This window comes from Mirounga leonina, unplaced genomic scaffold, assembly GCF_011800145.1.
Source record: "Mirounga leonina isolate KUSES-001 unplaced genomic scaffold, KU_Mleo_1.0 Mir_154, whole genome shotgun sequence".
In the NCBI taxonomy this organism is placed as follows: domain Eukaryota; kingdom Metazoa; phylum Chordata; class Mammalia; order Carnivora; family Phocidae; genus Mirounga; species Mirounga leonina.
The window spans coordinates 20,699,138-20,719,824 of NW_023270389.1; the positions used below are offsets into that span (position 1 = coordinate 20,699,138).

A 20,687-nucleotide genomic window follows, 5' to 3' on the forward strand; every position below is an offset into this window, starting at 1 on the left:
AGAAAATATGTAAATATTTTCAGGATATAGTTATAATTAGTGAAACAAAACTAATGTTATACTCATACCCTTCCTTATTAGTTGAAATTTCTTGAAAATGCCATTTATTAACACTGTTACATATTATTTAGTTTAGTTACTGTTTAATGGGAACATGAGTGAGGAAGATGCTAGTGAATGGAATTTAGTGTTACCCCTCTGGAACCTCTTGCTTTATCTTACTATGTGACTGTAGACAACCAGTTTAACCTTCAGTTTTGTTATCTTTGAAATGTGACCTATCTTGATGCTGAGATCTTAGAAGAATCAATGATTTAATATCTGTATAAAAGTTTAAATTAGGAGGAGGGCTTGCAATATAAATTAGAACTTTTTTAAATTAAAAACATTCTTGGGCGCCTGGGTGGCTCAGTTGGTTAAGCGACTGCCTTCGGCTGAGGTCATGATCCCGGAGTCCCGGGATCGAGTCCCGCATCGGGCTCCCTGCTCAGCCAGGAGCCTGCTTCTCCCTCTGACCCTCCCCTACTCATGTACTCTCTCTCTCTCATTCTCGCTCTCTCAAATAAATAAATAAATCTTTAAAAAATAAATAAATAAATAAATAAAATAAAAACATTCTTAATAGGAGATACATGTTTCAAATGATAAAATGTTTTCAAAAAACCATTCAATAGGCTCAGTAATTTGTTAAAACATTCCTGTTCTGAGTGGGAAAATGTGGAAGATAAATGTTCACAGTGAAGGTGAGTATTATTGACTAAGAAGTCACTATTGTCTGATCAAGAGAAAGTAACATATTCCAAGTCTTAAGATCCACTTGGATAGACCTAGAAAAACTTATACTCTAAATGAAGAAACACTATTAATAAACATTTGATTAACCTTTTAAAATAACAGATACATCTACAAATGATAGTATAACATTTTATCAGGATTTTGCCCTCATTTTCAGAGATTTTGCAAAAATAATATAAAATTTTGGAAATTTAAAGCAAAATTCCTAAGTAAATTGGAGGATCTGACAGTTAAGTGAAAAACATTTCAAAAGCACATCTAAACAATAAGTGAAAGGAAATCATTGTGATCACTTACTGGACTTAGCCTAATTTAACCTAAAGGTTACATACCCACAAATAAAACTTTCTTGAAAAGTGGTGCCCTTAGAGTAAGTTATCAAAATTGAAAAATTCTAGTCTTCTATGCCACAAGTTTGGGGTGATTTGTTAAGGCAAGGTCCCCTTTAGAGAGATGCTCCATAGCCTCAATATAAACATGCACAAGAAAGAATTAGAAAAAAAGGTATGAATTTAGTTATATTTACTGTACAGATTTTATTTAGCATTTCCCTATTATCTGCTTCCTAATCTTATTTGTTGGAAGATTATATGTTTTTTTTTTCCTTAAAATTACTTTATTCTGACATTTTTGTCTTCTGTTTCTAGTCCTGCTCTTACCTCAGTAATAAAATGAATGACAGGAAAATCACCCATATTTAGGGTTGGGATGAATTTCTTTGCAGATTTCCATTTGTTCCATACAGATTTAAGATCATATTTTTTCAAACTAATAATGGGCAGGTCTCTTGGAACAATAATTGGATTAATATATTTTCTTCCCAAATCAAATTACATTGTATACTTTTTACGTTAGATGGTTGCAAAAATTTTGTGGCCCTTAAGTAAGATTATTCAGCCTTTGTTTGCAATTCTAGATCTACTTTGCTCTTAGAAAAAGCACTCTTAGAAAAATAATTAACTGAATACTCAGAAAATAGCACATCATGCTCATATTTCCATATAAAAACCACTTTCAAATCTTTCATCTACTAAGTACTTCACTGAGCTTATATATACATCGTTTGTGGTGTACAGGATCTTGTAAATAACTTGTATTCACATTTAACATTTTTTTAATTGATAAGTTTTTTATTTGCTTTTAAAAAATTATGAAGTTAATTTTAAAATTCTATGGCAATATTTTTTCATGTAGTTAAGCATACTGTTTGAATGAAATTATAATAAATAACACATTTTCCTAAACCATGAAAGTATCAAATTATATTAGAAATTGGTAGAGACAAAGTAGAGGAGTTGCATTGCAAATTCTATTACTGAAATTAAGGTGATTATTTTCAATGATTATGAATTTTATAAATACAATGAAAATATACAAAAGCTGTTTCTGAGCCTAAAGAGATTTTTCCCTTTGCTTTTTTTTAATTTAGCACGACCATGTGTCATATTAATTTTATGAACATAAGTCATACTGAATTTTAAAATATATTTGGATTTCTGTACTTTTAGAAGTTATCAGAAAACTGAACAAAAGAAACAGTAAGCTACATTTTCACTTAATGAACACTTGGATTGTTGAGGGTAGTAAATGAGGTAAAGCCTTGCTATTTTATATATCATTACCACATACAATCGATAGAGTATTGAAACTTTCATTTAAATACTTACTAGGCTTTATTTGCAGTGTAAACTTTAGAATCCATATACAGCCAAATTAAGTTTAAAATATTATACAACTAATGAATAGTAATCAAGAAATGTTTTTGTTGCACTATTATTTTAAATATGGACTATATATAATGTGGTTTGGTGTGAGTAGACAACATTTCTGTAATGCATTTGAGTTATATTTTCTTCCTTTATGTCAGCTTCTGATAATGAAGTTCTCGAAAGGGATGAGATTATATGAAATCATCTTTTTAAAAAAGTTGGTTAGGGGAGAGGTGTTATAATCCAGTTCTAAAAAACTGTTCATTTGTTTTATATAAAGGCTTTGATTTCCATAATTGACCACTTACTGAATATTTAAATTACATAGAATAATGCCTGCATAGAATAAAATGTAAGTATGCAAGAGCCTTAAAGTGAAAAAAATGAATTTTCTGACTGCCTTAAAATATGACTAACTCTCCAACAGGCATACTAGTTATTTTCCATAGGGTCTGTTCATTAAGTAATGCCTTAATAGTGTTAGTGTTTCTGAAGTACAGAACTCAAAGGGTCTTTTAGAGCTTTCATTTTTACATAATGGAGATTTAACTGTTAAGTTTTAAAACCTGATAGTACATTAGTAGTTTAAGCACCTATTAACAGGATAATCTGGGTACACTGATAACATTCTACATACATGACTGTTAACATCAGTAATATTTTGTGGTAGTTTAAGGTTTTTTTATTATTTGGTATAACAAATTATCCAAGAAGCTGGACTTTGTGTAATATAATCTCCAAGGACCAAGCTGCATATTTAAACACTATGAATGAAAAACACAGTTGTACAGTTTCAAAAATGATTACTTTTTTTGAGGGAATTTTTCAAGACAAAAGGCAAATACTTTGTTTCAAACCTATAAGCAAATTCATTCAAAGAAGTGAATATAGTTGTAAAACATTGTGATTGTTGCAATAAAAAGTAACCAGGCCAGTCATTTGTTTAATTACATTCACATTGCCTTTCAAAGCAGGAATATTTTATAAAACTGAAAGGAAACTTTAAATTGTCAAGCTGGTGCTTAAGGATACAAAGTTTTATTTATACAAGTTTCACTTCAAAGGAAGGGACCCTGAAAGGGGGGGGGGGGCGGTTCTTAGGTCTGTTCATAAACTTACTGATGCTTTGTTGAGTCTTCCATGTTTTCACTGTAAATAATATACCTAATAATGTAATTTTGATGTTTTCTGGTAGAAAATGGATGAAATACTAATGAATTAAGTTTATTTCATGATAAAAGTTTTCACCGATACTGTGAAATCTTGACTTTCTCTCCTTTTCTAGCCTCGCAAAATACCATACTGAATACATCACTGTAGACATGGGGTGCAGATGCACATTATGGGAACTGCTTCTGGTCAATTATATTATTGTAGTAATTGATAGATACACCAAATAAACTCTATGCACATCAAATAATGGTCTTCGTTTCTTTAAAGAAATAAGAATTTTAAGGTTATAATATGCCTTATAAAATCTAAGGCTCTTAGTAATCTAATATTTCAATAAGATGAAATCAGTTTGATAATTAACATTAGCCTTATAATGCCTTCTAATTATATATATTTAAAATACATGTGGGGCACCTGGGTGGTTCAGTCGTTAAGCATCTGCCTTCGGCTCAGGTCATGGTCCCAGGGTCCTGGGATCGAGCCCTGCATCGGGCCCCCTGCTCAGCGGGAAGCCTGCTTCTCCCTCTCCCATTCCCCCTGCTTGTGTTCCCTCTCTCGCTGTGTCTTTCTCTGTCAAATAAATAAAATCTTTAAAAAAAAAAAAATACATATGGTTGAGGAATCTTCCCCAGTGGATTTCTGGATTTAACCAAAATGCACATTCTCAAAGAGTTTTATAACAGGATCCTTTTGTGAAGAAATTACTCAAAAGTTACCTTTGGGAAGTGATGTTAACACCAAAAATCAATTATGTAAACAAAAAGCTTTAGTGCCAATGCAGACATTTCTCTTTTCTCTCTGAATTTCCATAAAACTTATGAAAACTTCTAAGATCTGAGCATATAGGTTATACAAAAGAGTAAACGCAAGTTACATCAGAATACACCTACCAAAACTTTGAACATCTGGTTGATTTTACAGTTCTCTATTTAAAGATGACAGCAGTTGTATAGAGAAAGTAAGATCATAAATTATGCATTTCTTCATGGATGAAGAAAACTAGACTTAAAAAATGTTTAACAATAGGGGGTGCCTGGGTGGCTCAGTTGGTTAAGCGGCCCACTCTTGATTTCCGCTCAGGTCATGATCTCAGGGTCCTCGGATGGAGCCCCACGCTGGCCTCCCTGCTCAATAGGGAGTCTGCTTCAGGATTCTCTCTCCTGCCCCTCCCTCCGCTTACTCTGTCTCTCAAATTTTTTTAAAAAGTTTAAAAAAAATTTAACTATTAAATCTTACCAAGAAGATGTGACTTTAAAACTATTCAAATAGTATTTTTAATAATATTAGTAAACAATCCAGAATCATTTAGACAAAAGACCAATTTTTTTCTCAACAGCTTTTTAGCTTCCCTATTAGATATTTTGGCAATTCAAGGATAAAATGATTAGTGATAAAATGAGAAACGATCCATTTTTTAATATTAGTAGGCTACAGTAAACAGCTTATCTTCCAAATCTCAACATTAAAAATTAAATAGACTGAAAAAAGTAACTACCTTTTCTTAAACATCACCATTCTCGTCTTTCTAGCCTTTGGTTCTAGAAAAACAGCTGCTGAGACAACTTATACCTAGTTTTGCCTTAGATCTGTATTATACTTTTTTTTTTTTTTTAAGATTTTATGTATTTATTTGACAGAGACACAGCGAGAGAGGGAACACAAGCAGGGGGAGTGGGAGAGGGAGAAGCAGGCCTCCCACGGAGCAGGGAGCCTGACGTGGGGCTCGATCCCAGGATCCTGGGATCATGACCTGAGCGGAAGGCAGACACTTAACGACTGAGCCACCCAGGCGCCCCAGATCTGTATTATACTTTTATCAAGCTGTAAGATACAGTGTTCCGGAGTAAATGTCTCCCCAAAGTTTGTATGTTAAACCCTGATTTCTAGTGTGATGGTATTTGATGATGGGGCCCTTAGGAAGGTAATTAGGTCATGAGGGTGGAGCCCCCGTGATGGTTTAGTGCCTTTGTAAGAAGAGACAAGAGAGCTTGCTTTCTCTCTCTGCTGCCACGTGGAGACACAGAAGATGGCCAACTGCAAACCAGGAAGCGGGCCCACACCAAAAACCAAATTAGCAGGCACCCTGATCTTGGCCTTCCCAGCCTCCAAAAATTTGAGAAATAGATATTTCTTGTCTCAACCATCCAGTCTATGGTAATTTGCTGTAACAGCCCAAGCTAAGACATGGGAAGAGAGAAGAAATGGAAATCTACCCCCCCTAAAATCTTAACTAGGACGCTGGAAAATGCTGATGGGTCCACAAGAAGACCATACATACTTCTGAGTCATTGTGATTATAACAGCCATTACATATTGAAAAGTCTACTGTCTATACTAAGCACCATGCGGTTTGATAATGTACATTATTTCCATTTCCCAAAATAAATGCTAAGGAAGATGGTATCCGTATTTTATAAAAAGGAATTTATCGTTCAAGAGATTCACCTACCTACTGGTCACACCCAGTTAAGTGTGATTTGTGTTTTGAACACTTTTCTGTCTTGATAGGTATTAATCACTGTTTAAGTACTAGGGATGATTTTCTTTCACTGAGGATTTAGTGGTTTGTTTAGTCCCTATCCAAATCCCTCCCCCTTTAACCCTAGGCTTTGTAACTAGCTCCTTTTAGTTAAAACTAAGTAAGTATTGGTTATCTGGGATGGGCATGTCAGGGCAGCTGGTCAGTCCTACAAGACTGCCCCTCAAACCCTGCTTCAGGCACCAATCTGGAATCCAGGTTGTCACCTGTTATTCTGACTGATCAGCTATAGATTAAGGGTTCCAAGGACCCTGCAATGACTGATTCGCTAGAATGGCTCACAGAACTCAGAGAAACATTTTACTTACTAGATTACAAGTTCATTATAAAAGGACATAGGAGGAACATCCAGATGGAAGAGATAACATAGCAAGCATCTAAAATTTCTCATTGGCACAATGCAAAATAAAGGACTAAAGGACATGCCATTCTGTTCCATTCCAGTGTTCTAATTTACCACAAGAGAATGAAATAATTCAAATTCTTGCTTTGCCAAGGTCTCCTAATGGCAGTTTAATAAATTCATGTATGAAGCATCATTGATGGCATATGGCCAAAAAAGCCACCAGCTGTCTCCTGCAGAACTGTCCCCAATTCCTTGGTCCATCTTGACCAGAAAGCAGAAGCAATTCACTTAAAATGCACTGTCCTCCCACCTTTGAGGAAGTTTTCTGTAACTAGCATCTGTGACTCTGTGGGATCAGCTAGGAAAATGCTTCCTAGGAAGTGCACTTAAAAAATTCTTGTTGATAAGAAGTTTGAGATAGGGATGTGATTAATCAAGTATCCAAAATATTTTTAATTATTCTATTTTTTTTAAGATTTTATTTATTTATTTGACAGAGAGTGAGACAGCACAAGCAGGGGGAGCAGCAGAGGACGAGGGAGAAGCAGGCCCCCTACTGAGCAGGGAGCCCAATGCAGGACTCGATCCCAGGACCCCGGGATCATGACCTGAGCTGAAGGCAGACGCTTAACCAACTGAGACACCCAGGCACCCCTATTTTTAATTACTCTAAAATAAGACTTCCTATAGACTAAATCTTGTTTGCTAAGTTTATCTGAGATAAAATCAGTTTGAATCAGTCAAAGAATTGAAGAATATCTACATCAGAAATTACTTTAAGGACAGTCTAACCTCCCACCCAATACTTGGATCTCTTATGGAATGTTTCCAACAGCCTTTCGACACATTTTGGAAAGCAGAACTTTCCACCTCACAATAAAATTCAAGTACATTTCTGAACTATTTCAAAAGTTCATCTTCATACAATGCTGAAATCTTCTCCTTTTAATTTCTGCCCCTTACGTACAGTTCCATTCTCTGGAACTACTAAGACATTAAAGGAGTAATTTGGTTTCTCTGAAATAAATTTCATTCCATCCTACAAATTTAATATACTTCTCTTACTCTAGAAGTACAAAGTGTGAAGATTTGTCACAATACAGTACAAGGATATCCCTACTGAGTTGACAGCTACATATGGGAGAACCTTCCATTTTAAAGAGAAATCACAAATCAGTCCTCACCACTGAAAGCCATAAAAAGTAAGGAGTCAACTCCTTCTGAATATTACACAGAATAAATAATCCCAAGTGCTTACCTTCTAGCTCTTGGCTGTGAAATTCATATATGAATTATTAATAAAACATTCTTTCCTTATCTTTTGATACAATTTCACTCCTGTAGTTTTAAATATCATCTCCTTTGGTCAAGAATTGGCAAGTAGGAAGAAGAGATTTCCACAGCAATTTATTATTAGTTTTACAACTTTTTCAGGAAGATAATTTACATATTTAAAACATCCTCAAACATTTAAAAGGCATTATCAGGCATTATCACTTTAAATCACTGACATTTTACCAGCAAGGTTATGAGCACCTACATAACTAAAATTCTTTCCTCTTACTTTTTTTTAAGTAACACTGATGAACTAGTGGAAGCAATTTCCCTTCTTTGTGAAGCCTATGAGTGTCAGTTGCACCTCCAATAAAAGTTCCATTGATAAATATTCTTGGTACCTGTTGGATAAACAAAAGATTAGCTGTCACTCTATTGTCATAAGTATTAAGACCTTTCACATAATAGTCATAGATGCTCATACTCTGGGTACTTTTATGGGCCAGGCACCAGACTAAGCTCTTCCACAAAGTACTTAAATCTTTACAACCCTTGAGGTAGGTACTAATTTTAGCCTTATTTTGGAGGGAAATGAGGCACAGGGACTTGTCCAAAATCACAATGATAGCAAATGACAGAGGTAGGATTTAAATCCAGGGCAATCTGACACTCAAGCCTTTCCTTCTAATTGCTATGGCATATAAAAGGTAAAAGAATACAGTCTGTAATTATTGTTTATAAACATCTTCCATGCACATTAAAACAAGAAGGAAAATGGCAACATTATATATTTTCCCGATAATGCATTTCACTGAAAAAATGCATATGGTTGGACAAATTTCATGAATCTAAAAATATGAAGAACTAAAGCACTCCTATTAGCACAGTAACTGAAGACTGACCCATGGTCTGTACTGTTCAAGTAAAGGGAGGAAGGATTTCACCTTGAGAAGAGCTCCAGGAGGATCTTAAAGATTCACAGACAAGCACTCATGACAACACCATCACCCCACTCTCCTAGTCAAAACACACACACATACACGCACGCACGCACATATGGCAAGAATAAAAATAAAATGAATGAATTCGGCTGTTTCCCAGTCTCTGAATCTTGTTCCCAGATCTGCCATTTCTTTATCCAAAAAGGATTCTCAGAGTCTCTATCTCTCAGGAGACAGAGAGAATGCCTGGCTCACTTTACATAAGCGTCTAGGCTCTAGGTGACCCAGGTACCACCTACTGGAGGAAAAGCACCATAGAGGATACACTTACAGTTTTTTCACCAGTCATTTTGTAGAGAGCATCTTGAAATTGACTTCCATATTCAAGCATGTCCAATTCCACCACTTTATACTTAACATTTATGTCATGGAAAAGTTTTTTTGCCATTGCACAGTAAGAACAAGATGTTTTTGAGAAAATCACCACACAATTATCAGAAATTGTTTCCTGAAGTCAAACAAACAAACAAACAATTTTTTTTAATTCTAGACATTACCTTCTGGAAAGAAACCATTATTATAGTGGAAACGGGATGGATTCTGGAGTCTCATGATTCAGTGTTCAAACTAAGTCTCCATCATCTATTTTCTCATTTGCAGATTAAGAATATTATTACTCATTTAAAAGGGATGTTTTTAGGAAAAAAGGATATAACAGATGCAAAGTTGGCATGAAGTGATAACAATAATCACAGCCAATTCATATACAGCAAACATCTCTGTGTGCCAGATGCAATTCTTAACATCTGACCTTTACTAGCTCATGTAAACCTCACTATAATCCTGAGATAAGTCTTATTATTATCTCTACTCTACAAATGGGGAAAGTGAGGCACATAAGAAGATAAGTGACTTACTCATAGTCCTAATAAGAACTGGAAAGCTGAGATTTGAGCCCAGGCAAGTCTGATTCTACAGTCCAGGCACTTAAACTCTGTTACATTGCCTCTTAAATACTCAGTAGGTGTTTAGGAGTTAACTCCTTACCTTCCTTAACTTTTAATGGTGAGGACTGATACATGATTTGTTTAACATGTATGGCTTCCATTGATCCAGGTATAAACAACAGCTTACCCCCTCAACTTCCACTCCTTCCTATATATCTTTATAGTTTAAAAAACTGTCATTGTCATGACAGTATTGCTAAGGCATTCTTATATTGTTGTTCCTGGAAAAGCTACTACGAAATGCTGATTCAAAGGATTTCAGGCAGGGCACCTGGGTGGCTCAGTCGTTAAGCGTCTGCCTTCGGCTCGGGTCATGGTCTCAGGGTCCTCGGATCGAGCCCTACGTCGGGCTCCCTGCTCAGTGGGAAGCCTGCTTCTCCCTCTCCCATTCCCCCTGCTTGTGTTCCCTCTCTCGCTGTATCTCTGTGTCTCAAATAAACAAATAAAATCTTTAAAAAAAAAGGGGGGGGTTGGTTTCAGGCAGAAGTCAGAAACTGTTTTGTTTTGTTTTTTTAACTTCCCAGATTATTCTAGTATCAACCCGGTTTGGAAACTACTCTCCAGGCCTTTATCACAAAGACTATGAGATTTTGCTATGCATCTGCATTGCTTGTAAAATTTGTTTTCTTTTTTGTTTCTAAATATATGAATGTCCAGGTCCTTCAAGAGATTCTGAATAGATAAGTAGCACCCAAGCATCTAAGTTGTTCTTATGTGGGTCATAAGCAACACCTTCAAGATGAAAGCCAAAAATCAGAAAGTAGAGTACCCAGGCAAAGTAATTCTAAAGTTACATCCATCCTTGGGTGTCAGAAGGGTTTTAAGGCACAGTCTAGCTCTCTGCAAGTTGGTCTGTTTTTATGCTTTCTCTTCTACTCATAATATTCAGTATAGAAGTCTGTCTCGGAGAAAGCCAGCCATACCAGAGATGTATGCATGAATCCATTTTATAGATGAGAAAAATGAGGCTAAGAAGTTCACCACACTAGGATTTAACCCAACCTGTCCCAACACCAAAGCCAGTGCTCTCTCCTCCACCATGCCACCTCAGGTTATAGGCACACTGAGACCATCGTGTAGAGAGAGCTGAGCATCCTGGGTGCTGATATGCAGTAAAAACACTGATGAAGAGATTCCAAAGTGAGTTGAAACTCAAGATGACAGTGCCAGAGTGTCTCGAACAATCCATGTCACCTTCTCTCGAGCTCAACCTTGCTAAATTTTCATCATTTTGTATTCTTGTTTTAAAAAGGAATTCCCTCACAACAGGTTTCTAGCATTGCTGTTACATTCATCAGCTGTGAGTGAATACTTTCTTAGCCAAATAAATTAAAGGCAGAAATGTTATATATGTGGTGGTGGTTGGTGGTGAAGAACAGAGAAAGGAAAACATGAGTATGTCTTGTAGACCGCAAGGGAAGAAAAACATACGAGAGAAGTTTTTCTGAGGCAGAATGAACTGGGTTTTGCAGTGAAAGAGAGGAAAACAGTACCCAGCAGCACATGGGTGTCCCTGAGAGGATCATTTATAGAGTAACTACAGCATACTAAGTTCTGTGTTAGGGGAGAAAGCTGTTAAGCAGCTTCCCAGGCCAAAATCAAACAGTATCCCTGACTAAGAGCAGCTTGACTGGTATCAACAGGATACCTGAGGTAGGTCTGAGGGAAAGGAAGAGCTAAACTCACAGACCCAACTTAGAGGGAGTAAAGACTCCGTTAATAATAAATCTCATAAATTCTCACTGCCAATATGATCTAGAACTTTTCTGTCACATGGATTATTTTGATAGCAGATTTTAAAGTATACATTTAGTAATTCATTTGCTGAACTACGTCAGGCTGGATAATGAGCAAACATATTAAATGTGTAAAACACAGTTCTTTTTCTACAGAAGAAAGGTTTCTCCTATGTCTCCCACATCACTCACTTGAATCTGATTCACAGGAACAGTTGCTGACTTCCCCAAAGATGATGATGTGTTGTTCCCCATCCTAAAAAGAATTTTAAAAGGCAGTGCAGCTTTAAACATTAAAAATAGTCATTAATGATAATATAGCAAATGAGATCCATTTGAAGAAAACCTGATATGCAAATATATATACAAATCTATGAAATAGAAAAAAGTTTTACTTATTATTAGTACAAAAATAACCAAAAGGGACTGTATGCTTCTCTAGCCTCCCAATGTCCTTAATTATTTGGTAAAACTACATTTACTGTGTTTAAAGCCTGGCACACTCTTATTTCCGAACACCAAATTTCAAATAGACTGTCCTAATGATTGACCTTAACCTGACCATTAGTTTAAAAAAAGTTTCCATTTTCGTATTAAAATATGCCAAATCTCCATGAACATGCTGTGACACAGAGAACCTACAAAAATTCAAAGATTTTAAGGAAACTAAGGTATTTCAACCACAACATTCATAGCTCTAAGTTTCCCAATCCGTAAGGTAGGAATAATAGTCACACCCACCTCAAAGGGTTTTATGAAGATTAAATGAATTGATAGAAAGCAAAACAGTGCCTTGATCACAGTAAATGTTCAATAACATGTAACACTATTAGTATCATTTCCTGATTACAGGGACCCTCTAGGTATGTATTATCTAAAACCCAGCTGTTGGGAGCTTGTAAAAGGAGGCATTTATTGTAACAGGAATATATTCACTAAAATATTGACCAGTTTTATATCATCGAATCTCTCTGCCTACCCCTAGAGCTTTTCCCCATCCACTTTATCTTTCTTGATCAGCCAGGTCCTATTGCATTGTCCAAACCGTATACAACATCCTGATGCAAACTAGTTAGAGCAAAATTACAAATCTTAGAAAAGAATCAGAATAATATAGGCTTCAAAAGAGAATTTCTTGAATATCTAAAGATTAAGAGAATATCTTAAGATAAAGAACTGAAGTTTCAAATATTTCCAAAAATAGTCACCTTATGATTATGTTCCAAATTCAAGTATTGATAGAAAAACTTCTCCTTGCAAACACTTCATTCATTCATTTTGAGTGCCTTTAAAATTTAAATGTTGGGGGCACCTAGCTGGCATAGTTGGTAGAGCATGTGACTCTTGATCTCGGGGCTATGAATTTGAGCCCCACATTGGGTGTAGAACTTACTTAAAAAAAAAAAAATTAAATGGATTTTTTACATTTTATCCTTGGATGATGAGTGGCTGATCTACACAGCCATGCCCACACACTTAGAATAAGGATGCTGTAACAAACATCACCTTCAGTAATTACAAAGAGTTAGAGGCAGGAACTACTCCAAGGGAACATTATAACATTAGAACTCCCCAATGTTTACAATCTATTATTCCTTACTTCCCAATAGTCGGTAAGGAAATCTTTAAAACAAAAAGGGCCTGTGTACTTAGGAAGGGGTTAGGAGTAGTATGCCAGGGAGACTGCAACCAACTTAGGTGGAGGGCAGAGGCTGTGTGTTAAGAAAAAAAGCAGACTGAGTTCCTGGAGCGTAAACAAACAAACAAACAAACAAAAATGTTAATCGGCATGGCCTGGACCCAAGAACTTGTTTTGGTGTAATAAATCAGCAGCCTATTTGGTTTATCAACTAAGAAAACAAGTCCTTTTCATCTCTGGTCCAACATCTAACCATCATCCCCAAACCATCTACCACAATATTTACTACTGAAGCAGGAGTTCCAGTAGAACCTTCACCCCAAGTTATCTTGGGCAGTGAGAGGAGGTAGGAGGTGCATCTGAAATATCACCCCCTACCCTCCCAAATAAAAGAAAGTTTCTGGAAAGCACCTTTCTCCTTCAATTCTGGTTGAGCTTGGCAAAAGTTATTACCTAGTAAGGAAAGAGACATCAACAGAGAAGCGCACAAGAAACGTTTCACTTCAACACTGATGTACCCATCAGCCATGCCAGATTTATGGAGCGCCTCCCATATACTAAGTAGGCGAAATGCTCAATGCCCCAGGGATACACATCATTGGAAAAACACATCAGGGGCTCAAGGACCTGTCAGTCTAATAGGTAACACCACGTGGTCAGCACCTTCCTGAGTGGGTCACCAGCTTAGAACAGAAAGATAATTAACAGTTCCTACAGTCTGGCAGAACTGATCAGAGTTACCAAACCAAGTAGGAAGGAAGAGACTCCAAGCCAGAGGGATGGACGCACAGGGGCAGGCACAGACATTCGAACTGGCAGAACCACCGTGGAGCACAGGCCCGGGCCCGAGGGCGGCACAGCATCAGCCCCGGCAGTGGGTCCTCCGCCGCAGGCCTGGTACTGGAAGCGGGGAAGCACAGGGAAAGCAATCCTCGGTCTAGCCAGAGGCGACATCTACATGAGTAGTCACAGTCCCCATCCTCAAAGACTGGGCCATTTAGTAGGAAGCGTCCCCTTCACTTCCTGCGGTAGGGTTGCCAGGTTTAGTAAATAAAAATGCAGAACGCTCGATTACATTAGAACTTCACATAAAAAGCGAGTAACCGGGGCGCCTGGGTGGCTCAGTCGTTAAGCGTCTGCCTTCGGCTCAGGTCAGGATCCCAGGGTCCTGGGATCGAGCCCCGCATCAGGCTCCCTGCTCAGCGGGAAGCCTGCTTCTCCCTCTCCCACTCCCCCTGCTTGTGTTCCTGCTCTCGCTGTGTCCCTCTCTGTCAAATAAATAAATAAGATCTTTAAAAAAATAAAAAGCGAGTAACCGTTTAGTCTAAGTATAATCCGTGCAATAGCTGAGATACACTAAGGCCGAAAACTAATCGCTGTTTATCTGAAATCCCAATTTATTAGGCGGGGCGGGGGGGGGGGTGGTCCAAGCCTCCCCAGTACCACGACTCGGGTATTTTCGACGTAAGAGTCACAGGATCCGTGAGCAGGCACAGCCGCTTAGGGCGTCATTCACCGCCCCGCCACCCCTCCTGAGCTCCGCCGCCCTCCGAGGGCCCTCCGCTGACTGGACCCGGGGCCCACCCGGCGCCGGGGAAAGAGGCGCCCGCGCCCACCGCTCCGCCCACAGCCCTGCGAGGCCTCCGCGCCACGCCGACCCCCACCCCCGTGTCCTGCCCGCCGCACCCCGTACCCAGAGGCCGCAGCTCCTGCCGCCCCGCCGAGCCGGCCCGCCGAACTGCCCCCGCTCCGAACCAGCCGCGTCGCCAGCAGCGCCGCGCGGCGCCAAGACACGGTCCGGGCGCCGGGGCTGCGGCGATCGGAGAGGGCGGCGACCGCGGCCGGGAGAGCCCGCCTCCGCACGCCCGGCCCCCAGCCGACCTGGCCCGCCTCTCCGCGCCCCGCCGGGCTGCCCGAGCCGCCGCCGGTCTCCTCGGCGCGGCCGCGCGAGTCCTCCCAAGGCGGGCGGCCCGGCGCCCGGCGGTCCCAGGGCGGAGTCGGGGAGAGTGCGGCGCGCGCGCGGTTAAGCTGCGGTCCCGCCGACGCCGACGCCGACGTCGACGCCTCCCCGGCTGGCTTCGAGGGCTCGGCCCAGCCCTGCACCTGCTTCTTCAGGGGTTAGGGACGCTCCTAAAGGCCCACAGGCCCGTGGAAGCAGCGCGTGGGGACTGTGGCCAACACTCTGGCGAAACGGAGAGGAAAAGATGTCCGAAAGAAAGACTCGAGGTGCCTGGGACGTTTACATGAAGATGGTAGCGCCATCACAACTTCCGGTCAGACAGGTGTTTCTGTCGGTGAAGTAAGAGCCCAACTATGTCATCTTAAAATTAGGCTGCTGATCCAGAAGCCATATAAATCGTGGGGCTGTTAGAGTTTACACCCAGAATTGAAAGAAAAAAGCAATCCAACGTAGAACATTCATTCCAGGGAAAACAAAATCTGTGTTTATAAATAAAAGTGAAATTAGAAAATAAAACTTGAACTAGCCCAGAGGGTTTTTGCCATGGCTGTGGAAATAGCTGAGTGCTAAGGACAACGCTGTGCCACCCGTAGTAATGATAGCCCTTTGTGCGTCACTATTTGAGGGGGGTAGGTCTTTATTTACTGAGGACGTTGAAATCTATTTGTTAAGGTCAAAGGGCAAATAGGGTATTTTTAAAATTCTAAACAATTATTAGAACAACCCAGGTGAATATGGTTCAACAATCTAGTTGAATATGGTCCTTCATATTCAACTACATAAGTTTAAGATTCGTGTTACCAAATCACAAAGTTAGAACGTCTGTTTCTGACGGGTTTTTTTTTTTTCCTATTTTCAAGTGAGTTGTTTCATTACTTCATAAAAGTTTGAAAGTTAGTTGCAAAAACAAATGCCCTAAAAGGTGTGAAGGCATTCTTCATAAATTCAAAATTAACTTTAAAATTTAAGAGATGTTTTCTGTAGTGTTGCGGGGTTTTGTTTTGTTTTGAATCAAAGATAGCTGTTTAGGAAATTTACTCTGTTATTTTCGTTTTGAAATAAAATTTTACCTTGTTGTTGTAAAGTTTTACAAATTAAAGGCCATTATGAAGTGAAACAATCATGTCACAATTTAATTTTCATACAGTACAGGGCTATGTTAAGCACAGAATTCACTGGACAGGTTTTTTAAAAGGGATTCCCCAAAGAACGTACTTCAAACGAAAGTGTTATGTCTGAATTAAGCATAATATATTCATAACCTTCAGTTTATTTGGGCTTCATTGGGTAGCTACAGAAGTGCTGATTCTTGGTCATGATTTTGATGTCCATAATAGTACATTAACAAGTATGCCTGCTGGCTGTTCACTCAAGTGTATGGTGTGAACATAATGGGGGGTGGCCAGTATAGGTACATCAAGAATAAACGATTAGATACAGCCTTATGAGTTCTGTACTTTTTTTTTTCATGACTGAACATGATATCAATTAAAAGCATTGACATATCTCGGGGTGCCTGGGTGGCTCAGCCGGTTGGGCGTCTGCCCTGGGCCGGATCATGGTCCCAGGGTCCTGGGATCGAGCCCCGCGTCAGACTCTCTGCTCAGAGGGGAGACTGCTTCTCCCTCTCCCTCTCCCTCTGCCTGCTGATCCCCCTGCTTGTGCTCTCTGTCAGATAAATGCATAAAATCTTTAAAAAAAAATTGACGTATCTTTAGATATTCTTTCAACTTGTTTTTTTATTGCTTAAATTGTCAAGTAAAGCTCATACTTTTTTTTTTTTTTTTAACCTCAAAACAGGTTTATCCCCTGCCTAGGGTTGAAAGCTACTTTTAAAAAACAAAATCCAGCTGAGTAAATTTGAAGCTCTAACTGGCTTTATTCAATGATTCATAAATTGGGCAGCATCTCCAAATAGAAAGGAGCTCTAAGATGCTGTACAAATGGAAGGCTTTAAAAGGCAGAGAGGAGGTGGGACAAGGACATCATAAACAAATGAAAGGATTATTTCAGGCAATGTCACCTATCTTTCGGGAAGAAAGAGGTCTATCAAACAGATTACCTCACTAGTTCTCACCAGGAAATTCCCAACCAACCTATTAAGATTATATTCCTGGGAAAGGCTGAAACTGCAATTAGTTTAGGTATTAAATCTCGGTTTGGTGACAGGGGCTTATTTAGCACAAGTGACTCCATTTTGGACCTGTTGTTTCTTTTTCTTTTTTTTTTTTTAAACACTTTTAAGATCAGTAAATTATGAAATCTTTTACTTGAAATGGCCCTTATGGGAGGTCCTCTATACTGGGTCCAACCTGTGGACCTTAGCCACATGGGAACCTTCATAAATTCTCCCTCAAAGAAACTTTTCTAAAAAGAGCATGATTGTGAACCCTAAAGGGTTAGCTATTGTATCCTAAGGCTGCTATAACAAATTACCACAGATTTGAAAGAACAGAAATTTATTTTCTCACAGTTCTGGAAACTAGAAATCCAAAATCTGGCAGGGCCGTGTTCCTTCTAGAAGCTACTATAAAGGAGAACTCATTTTCTTCCTCTTCTACCTTCTGGTGGCTTCGGGTGATCCTTGGCTTCTTTGAGTTGTGGCCATACCACTTCACTCTCTGCACATATCTTCCCATTGCCTTCTCCTCTGTCTCTGATGATGAGATTTAGTCCACACCTGGATAATCCAGGAGGCTCTCATCTCAAGGTCCGTCACTAAATTGTATCTGCAGAGTCAGTTTTCCAAATAAGGTAACATTCACAAGTTCCAGGGATTTGACCTGTATATTTTGGGGGAAGGACCATTTTTTAGCCTATCACAATGACAGTACTTAGCCTGGAGAAAGCCTAATATTTCATTAGAGTCTTGGGTATGTTAAAAATTCTGTGAATGTTGTGTTATATTCATTTTCTGTTTTTGTTTTACTGTATTACTTCATTCATCCTTTACTATGTCAGTCACTGGTCACACGATACAGACAAGGTCCTGCCTATAAGAGATAAAACTCTTATCCAATTTTTTGAACAAGGTATAAAATTCATGATTCATAAAAACGTGTCATATTTTTACTTTGGCATCACTGTTAAATAGCCCCATCTGAAAAGGTAAAAACAAATTTATGTGTGCCCATGCATTCTTCTGGACTAAACAATGTCTCTCCCTTATGTCTGTTTCCCAAATGTACTGCAGCTATAATTAAAATCACATTAGTTTAAAACCATTACTGAAGGGCACCTGGGTGGCTCAGTAGTTGGGCATCCAACTCTTGGTTTCTGTTCAGGTCATGATCTCATGGGTTGTGGTATCCAGCCCCGCATTGGCCTCCACGCTCAGTGGGGAATCTGCCCCTCCCCCCTCTCTAAAATAAATCTTTAAAAAATAATTACTGCAATTTATCATAAGCCTTTTATCATTATAGAGTTTCTCATTTTACAAGTACAAAAGTACAAAAATTATAATGTTATGATTTCACAAGAAGGCTTAAGAAGGACTGTTTGCTTTTCCAAACAACAACCAATTTTCCAATGCTCTCGTATCAAGTGGGTGTTCTACAGTTCAATTCCATTCTAACACAGACAACCTGGAGTTAGTACAGACCCCACAGGTTAAGGGCTCAGTCCTACAAGACTGCCTCGACTTCGACACCCGCCACAAACGGCGTGTCCAGACCCCATTTCTGCACTTCTGCCTGGCCAAGTACAACTTGGGGTGTTATCATGACCCACCCTCAGGTTCAGTAATTTGCTAGATAAACTCATTAAACTTGGGAAAATACTATCCTTAACAATTACAGCTTTATTATGAAGGATACAACTCAGGAACAGGCAAACGGAAGAGATGCATAGGGCAAGGTTAGACAAGGTTAGGTGCAGAACTTCCACACTCTCTGCAGGTACACCACCCTCCCAGCAAATCAATCTTTTTACCAACTCAGAAGCTCCCCCCAAACCTTGTCGTTCAGGAGTTTCTATCAAAGTGTCATTGCTAGGCATGATTGATTAAATCATTTGCCCTTGGTGCTTGAACTCAATCACCAGTGCCTTCCCCTCCCCTGAGGCGTGAAGGATAGGGGATAGGAGGAGAACCGAAAGTTCCTTAAGCATAGCCAGCCCCTCTCTTGAAACTAAGGGACATCAAGAATCACTTCATTACCATAAACACAGGTACAGGGAAAGAGACTTGCTATGAATAACAACACTCTTCAATCCCTAAGGAAATACCAAAGGTTTTAGGAGCCAGGGACCAAAAAACCAAGTATAGTCGTGCCTGGCTAGCTCAGATCTTGGAGCGTGCAGCTCTTGAACTGGGGTTTGTGAGTTCAAGCTCCACAATGGGTGTAGAGATTACTTAAAAATTAAATCTTAAAAAAAACAAACCTTAAAAATTAAAAAAAAAAATTAAAAACCCAAATATATATTTTTTATTAAATCACAAGGACCTATCTTGTTTTTTTTTTTTTTTTTTAAGATTTTATTTATTTGAGCGAGAGAGAGCACATGAGAAGGGGGGAGGGTCAGAGGGAGAAGCAGGCTCCCTGCCGAGCAGGGAGCCTGGTGCGGGACTCGATCCAGGGACTCCAGGATCATGACCTGAGCCAAAGGCAGTTGCTTCACCAACTGAGCCACCCAGGTGCTCTAAATCACAAGGACCTATCTTGTCTTTTTATAGAAACGAAGGGATAAAAGCAGTAACAAATGGAGGTGTCTGATGTTACTTGAAATTTTATACCCAGAAGGCAAGAATTCAAGAATTAAAGGAATAAAAAATACTTTTGTTGGGTAGAATATCTGCCAAAATAGTAAGAATGGAAAGGATTATTTAAGGATTTATTCAGAATTTTTAAGTGTCAAGTTGAAATATATGTAAATGCTCCAAGCCCAGGGGAAGGAAAACAAGATAGTATTACATACCTATACGGAAGAATTGGGAGCAGGATATTCCTGAAGTAAGTATGTCCTGGATGTATTTATGATGGAAATGAAAGATATACCATAGATTAGGGGAACTTCTATTTTATTTATTTATTTATTTATTTATTTATTTATTTATTTTAAGATTTTATTTATTTGAGAGAGAGAATGAGATAGAGAGAGAGAGAGCATGAGAGGGGGGAGGGTCAGAGGGAGAAGCAGACTCCCTGTTGGGCAGGGAGCCCGATGCGGGACTGGATCCTGGGACTCCAGGATCATGACCTGAGCCGAAGGCAGTCGCTTAACCAACTGAGCCACCCAGGCGCCCCGGAACTTCTGTTTAAAAATGTGGTAAGTTTATCACCTGAATTTACTGAAGAATTAGCATCCAGTATGTTCTAACGAAAGTACTTATCTAGAAAGCTTTTTATTTTTTGCCAAGCATATTTCCTTCCTTCTACACCATTTCTATATCCATAAAATGTGTGTTCTTAAGTCTTTGGGCCAATAGACTTGGAATAATAAGACCAGCAAATATATTTTCTTTTGAAGAGTGAGCAAATTACTTTTTTAAAGATCTCACGTCTGTAAGGTCTGTAAGCCTTTCACTAGACAAATTTATGACTAACTCAGAGTGCCATCTGGTGTTGAAC

The 20,687-nt window shown here is 39.0% G+C and overlaps 1 protein-coding gene across 5 annotated transcripts in view; it reads right to left on the reverse strand.

The window, feature by feature from the left end:
• UCHL5 (ubiquitin C-terminal hydrolase L5) overlaps positions 1-15,169 on the reverse strand; it is an 81,168-nt gene extending 65,999 nt beyond the window's left edge. For 2 of the 5 annotated variants that reach the window (XM_035010148.1, XM_035010147.1), the window contains exons 1-3: positions 11,714-12,857; positions 9,110-9,286; positions 8,127-8,238 (exon numbers count right to left, since the gene is read on the reverse strand). In XM_035010148.1, coding sequence (XP_034866039.1) covers positions 8,127-8,238; positions 9,110-9,286; positions 11,714-11,815 — 391 coding nt within the window. In that variant the 5' untranslated portion in view covers positions 11,816-12,857. Of the gene's footprint in view, positions 1-8,126; positions 8,239-9,109; positions 9,287-11,713; positions 12,858-14,853 lie in introns of those variants that run through there. The other 3 variants (XM_035010151.1, XM_035010149.1, XM_035010150.1) reach the window with 3 other exon arrangements.
• Positions 15,170-20,687: the final 5,518 nt, after the last annotated feature.